Source organism: Piliocolobus tephrosceles, unplaced genomic scaffold (assembly GCF_002776525.5).
Source record: "Piliocolobus tephrosceles isolate RC106 unplaced genomic scaffold, ASM277652v3 unscaffolded_38388, whole genome shotgun sequence".
Taxonomy (NCBI): Eukaryota; Metazoa; Chordata; class Mammalia; order Primates; family Cercopithecidae; genus Piliocolobus; species Piliocolobus tephrosceles.
The window spans coordinates 1-5,615 of record NW_022322518.1 but is presented as its reverse complement, the minus strand read 5'-3'; the positions used below and the strand labels follow the sequence as shown (position 1 = coordinate 5,615).

Here is a 5,615-nt window from a genome sequence, read left to right as displayed (position 1 = left end):
TGCGCGCCAGGTGGCCACGGCCTTCGATCTGTCCCGCTTCTCCTCCGCCTGCGACGTGGGAGGTGGGTAGCCCCCCCGCCAGGGCTCTCCTTCCTTTTGTGGATTAAGCCGCAGGCATCTTCCCTGCTCAGGACAGCTGCAAACTGCCTTCTTCCACGGACAAACCTGACAACGACCTGAACTGGGCCAGGCTGAGTCCCAGATGGTGGGTGGATATTCCCACGTTCCAGGGGTGCCTTAACGTCCCCCTAGAGACTCGGGGGCCCTCTCTGTTGGCTGAGGAGCTGAGGCAGAGCACCTTGGAGCTGCTGGATTTCCCTCAGCAAGTCTGATTATATCCTGACTCACCCTCCACCCCACCCCAGCCCTGGACAGTGGGTGGAGCAGTACACACGTTCCCAAGGGGTGCTGGGGGATCAGCAGCCTGGGATGATTCTCACACCATCAGCTTACATTTCCCCAACCTCGGAATGCCTCTCCTCCTTGTGGCCCAGAGTGGCTGCTGTAGCACCGGCCATTGTGTCTATATCCCCACGGCAGGAAGGAGAAGGGAGGAGTACAGCCTACAGCCCTGGGCTGGAAGGATTTCCCTGCAGGTCCGTGCCCCCACACGTGGCCCAGAGTGGCTGCTGTTGCACCACCCATCATGTATACATCCCCACGGCAGGAAGGAGAAGGGAGGAGTACAGCCTATAGCCCTGGGCTGGAAGGATTTCCCTGCAGGTCTGTGCCCCCACACTCAGCTGCTTGCACAGTCTTGTCTGGGATACCAGCGAACTCCCCACCGCTGGCTTTCCCTCCCAGCATGGGTGTCAATGCCACGCCCTCGAACATGACTTCTGCCCCGGTTGAGCTTTGGAGAGTCGTCAGGGTTCCGTAGGCACCAGGACGAAGCAGCTGCAGAGTGTGCATTTGCTTCCCCGCAGGCTGCACAGGCGCACTGGCCCGAGAGCTGGCCCGCGAGTACCCTCGTCTCCAGGTGACCGTGTTTGACCTCCCGGACATCGTCGAGCTGGCCGTCCACTTCCAGCCCGCCGGACCGCAGGCAGCGCAGATCCACTTCGCAGCAGGTGAGCCTCCCTCGCGTTTGCCCTGCCAACGTTCTCCAGGCTCCGTCATCTCTTTCCAGACAGGGTGCATGGCTGTGCGTGTGCCTGTGTTTCTGCATGGGCGTTTCCATGGTGGGTGTCTGTGTGCATACACGACTGTCTGCTGTGCTTGTGTGTGTGTGTGTCTGCATGTGTGTGTCGCATGCCCCTGAGCGTGTCTGTGCGTGAGAACGTGTGTGTGCCTGTGTCTGCATCCGCACGTGTGTGTGCACGTCTCTGGTGTGTGGATGCATATGTTTCTGTGAGGGTGTGTGTGTGTCTGTGTGGATATATGTGTGCATGTCTGTGTGTCTGCATCTGTGTGCATGTTGTGTGCCGACGGGTGTCTGTGTGTATATATGACTGCTGGGGTTGTGTGTGCATGTCTGTGTCTGCATCGGTGTGCATGGTGTGTCTGTGGGTGTCTGTGTGCATATGTGACTGCTGTGCTTGTGTGTCTGTGTCTCTATGTGTTGCTGTGTCTGTGTGTGGTATGTCCGTGTGTGTGTGTGCGTGAGACCGTCTGTGTGTCTGTGTCTGCGTGTGCGTGTGCGCCGTCCCTGTGGTGTGTGGTTGCATATGTTTCTGTGAGGGTATGTGTGTGCACCTGTGTGGATATATGTGTGCATGTCTGTGTGTGCGTCTCTGTGTGCCCGTCTGCATCTGCATCTGTGTGCATGCTGTGTGCCGGTGGGTATGTGTGTGCAGTCTGTGTGTGTGTCTGCATCCGTGTGCATGCTGCGTGCCGGTGGGTGTCTGTGTGCATATGTGACTGCTATGGTTGTGTGTGTGTGTCTCTGTGCATATGTGTGTGCATGTCTGTGTGTGCATGGTGTGTGTGGGTGTCTGTGTGCATATGTGACTGTCTCCTGTGCTTGTGTGTGTGTCTGTGTGTGCATGTCTGTGTGTGGTATGTCCCTGTGTCTGAGACTGTGTGTGTCTGTCTCCGTGTGCATGTGTGTGTGCATGTCTCCGTCTGTGTGCATGGTGTGTGTGGGTGTCTGTGCATGTGTCTGCGTGTGTGTGCCTGTCTATTGGTGTATCTGTGTCTCTGTGCCCATCTGTGCAGGTGTCTGTGTCCGTGTGTGTGCCTGTCTGTTGGTGTATGTGTGTGTCCGTGTGTCTGTGTGCCCATCTGCGCATGTGTCTGCGTCCGTGTGCGTCTGTGTGCCTGTCTGTTGGTGTATCTCTGTCTCTCTGTGCCCATCTGTGCATGTGTCTGCGTCTGAGTTTGTCTCTGTGGGCCTGTCAGTGTATCTCTGTATGTCCGTGCGTGTGTCTGTGTGTGCACGTCTTTCTGGTGTGTGCTTGCATGTGTGCCTTTGTGTCTGCATGTCTGTACGTCTGTGCATTTGGATGGGTGTATGTGTGCGTACCTGTGTGCCTGTGTCCGTGGTTATGCCTGTGCATATGTGTGTGTGGGTCCACAGAGACACGAGGGCATCTCCAAACAGGTGGATGAGGCTGGGTGCGGTGGCTCACACCTGTCACCCCAGCACTTTGGCAGGCCGAGGCGGCTGGATCACCTGAGGTCAGGAGTTCAAGACCAGCCTGGCCAACATGGTGAAACCCCGTCTCTACTAATAATACAAAAATCAGCCGGGCGAGGTGGTGGGCGCCTGTAGTCCCAGCTACTTGGGAGGCTGAGGCAGCAGAATCACTTGAACCCAGGAGGGAGGCGGAGGTTGCAGTGGGCCAAGATCGCACCACTGCACTCCAGCCTGGGCGACAAAAGCGAAACTCCACCTCAAACAAAAAAGACAATGATAATAATAATGATTTAAAAAAAATAAACAGGTGGAGGGTTGTGTGACGTTATCATCAGTGCAAGTAGTCGAGATGGGAGGGGAGTGGAGATGGGGCACAGCTGAAATCCATGGGTAGGTACCCACGGCGCTGAGGCCACAGAAGGAACCGGCCCAGGAGCTGTCACAGGGCGGCCTTAGGTTAGACTTGAAGGAGAACTTCCACGTGGCAGGTGCTGAGGCCAGGATGGATTCACAGGAGACGCCTTGGCCAGGCGCGGTGGCTCACGCCTGGAATCCTAGCACTTTGTGAGGCCAAGGTGAGCAGATCACAAGGTCAGGAGATCGAGACCATCCTAGCTAAGATGGTGAAACACCATCTCTCATAAGAATACAAAAAATTAGCCGAGCACGGTGGCACATGCCTATAATCCCAGCTACTCGGGAGGCTGAGGCAGGATGAACCTGGGAGGCGGAGGTTACGGTGAGCCGAGACCGCGCGACTGCACTCCAGCCTGGGCGACAGAGCAAAACTCCATCTCAAAAAAATAAGGCCAGGCACAGTGGCTCACGCCTGTAATCCCAGCACTTTGGGAACCCAAGGCAGGTGGATCACGAGGTCAGGAGATGGAGTCCATCCTAGCTAATACGGTGAAACCCCGTCTCTACTAAAAATACAAAAAAAACTAGCCAGGCGTGGTGGCGGGCGCCCGTAATCGAGGTTGCAGTGAGCCCAGATCGCACCACTGCACTCCAGCCTGGGCAAGAGAGCCAAACTCCATCTCAAAAAAAAAAAAAAACGAGACATTCAGTACCATCGCACAGCGGCCAGGCCTGCAGGCACAGGTGCTGGGGACCTCCATGCCCCTGCCCTCGAGGTTTCTGGAAACTTTCTCTTTTTTGTTCTAAGACGGAGTCTCGCTGTGTCGCCCAGGCTGGCGTGCAGTGGTGTGATCACGACTCACTGCAAGCTCCGCCTCCCGGGTTCACGCCATTCTCCTGCCTCAGCCTCCCCAGTAGCTGGGACTACAGGCGCCCGCTACCTCGCCCGGCTGGTTTTTTGTAATTTTGGTGGAGACGGGGTTTCACCATGTTGGCCAGGCTGGTCTCGATCTCCTGATCTCAGGTGATCCGCCCGCCTTGGCCTCCCAAAGTGCTGGGATGACACCCCGTCCGTCCGGAAATGCTAAAGTTTAACATCATGAGCCCTGAAAGAGCACCTTCTCCTCACAGCTCGGGGAAAACAGCCCAGACTTCCCACCACACACCCTCCCACCCCTTCTTTCCCCTCATGCAACTCACAACTTGCTTACTTGCTTGGCTGTGGTTCATATTTGCTGAACACAGCAGGGTTAGCCATCAGTCAATACAAACGCTTCTGTGACCATCCGCAGGTGCACACCAGCACACGGTAGGTACGAGGTTTCTGGAAACTTTTTTTTTTTTTTGAGACGGAGTCTCGCTCCGTCGCCCAGGCTGGAGTGCAGTGGCCGGATCTCAGCTCACTGCAACCTCCGCCTCCCGGGTTCAAGCGATTCTCCTGCCTCAGCCTCCCAAGTAGCTGGGATTACAGGCACCCGCTACCCCTGTCCAGCTAATTTGTATTTTTAGCAGAGCTACGGCTTCGCCATGTTGCTCAGGCTGGTCTCGAACTCCTGAGCTCAATCTGCCTACCTCAGGCTCCGAAACTGGTGAGATTACAGGCGTGAGCCACCGTGCCCAGCCTTTTCTCAGCCGGAGTCTAACCGCACGCCCGTGGCATCGCTAACCAGCTCCTCTGATCAAGTCCCCATGGGGATATACTCAGGAAGACCCTTTCCCGCCCACACCCCTCTCTTCTCCATCCCTGATTTACGATGTGGGTGGCCGTCCGAGGATCTGTCCGGGGAGGACTGCTTCTGCCATACCTGACGGACGTGTCGCCTTTTGTCTTTAAACCAGGTGACTTTTTCAGGGACCCCCTCCCCAGCGCTGAGCTGTATGTCCTGTGCCGGATCCTGCACAACTGGTCAGACGACAAAGTGCACAAGTTACTCAGCAAGGTCGCCGAGAGCTGCAAGCCAGGTGAGAGCCCGTCGTCACGTTCACTTTTTTTGTTAAGACGTAGAGTTTTGGGTTCAAGTTTTACCAGGAGGCCGGGCGCGGTGGCTCACACCTGTCATCCCAGCACTTTGGGAGGCTGAGGCAGGCGGATCACCTGAGGTCAGGAGTTCAAGACCCGCCTGGCCAACATGGTGAAACCCCGTCTCTACTAAAAATACAAAACTTGGCCAGGTGTGGCGGCAGGTGCCTGTAATCCCAGCACTTTGGGAGGCTGAGGCAGGTGGATCACCTGAGGTCAGGAGTTCAAGACCCGCCTGGCCAACATGGTGAAATCTCATCTCTACTAAAAATACAAAACTTAGCCAGGTGTGGCGGCAGGTGCCTGTCATCCCGGGTCCTTGGGAGGCTGAGGCAGGAGAATCACTTGAACCTGGGAGGCGGAGATTGCAGTGAGCCGAGATTGCACCATTGCACTCCAGCCTGGATGACAGAGTGAGATTCTGTATCAAAAACAGAACAGCAAAAAAAGAACTGGCTTATGTGATTTTTGGAAGTTGGCAAGTCCAGTGTCTGGGTGACAGGCCCGCAACACTGTGGAGGATAAATCCGCTGTATTTAAGGTTGGCCAATATGGCCAGGTGCAGTGACTCACACCTATCATGCCCGCACTTAAGGAGGCCAAGGTGGGCAGGTCACCCGAGGTCGGGGGTTTGAGACCAGCCTGGCCAACATGGTGAAA

At 56.1% G+C, this 5,615-nt stretch overlaps 1 protein-coding gene across 3 annotated transcripts; it reads left to right on the top strand.

Annotated features, from left to right (window-relative positions):
* Positions 1-5,031, top strand: LOC113223067. Of its 3 annotated transcripts, none has more exons than XR_003308597.2 (3): positions 1-62; positions 927-1,070; positions 4,775-4,929. XR_003308597.2 is itself a non-coding variant. In XM_026452654.2 (3 exons), the coding sequence occupies exons 1-3, from the start codon at positions 471-473 to the stop codon at positions 5,014-5,016; spliced, it is 639 nt and encodes a 212-aa protein (XP_026308439.1). In that variant the 5' UTR covers positions 220-470; the 3' UTR covers positions 5,017-5,031. The 3 variants fall into 3 exon arrangements, 1 of the variants encoding a protein (XP_026308439.1); XR_003308598.2 differs by lacking the exon at positions 1-62 and adding an exon at positions 67-205 and having other exon boundaries at positions 4,775-4,955; XM_026452654.2 differs by lacking the exon at positions 1-62 and adding an exon at positions 220-723 and having other exon boundaries at positions 4,775-5,031.
* Positions 5,032-5,615: the final 584 nt, after the last annotated feature.

Excerpts from the sequence above, each read along its gene's own strand:
- LOC113223067 (XM_026452654.2), top strand. The coding sequence starts at position 471 with ATGCCTCTCCTCCTTGTGGCCCAGAGTGGCTGCTGTAGCACCGGCCAT. Across the intron at positions 724-926 it reads CTGGAAGGATTTCCCTGCAG|GCTGCACAGGCGCACTGGCC; the intron begins GTCTGTGCCCCC and ends GCTTCCCCGCAG. Across the intron at positions 1,071-4,774 it reads GCAGATCCACTTCGCAGCAG|GTGACTTTTTCAGGGACCCC; the intron begins GTGAGCCTCCCT and ends TCTTTAAACCAG.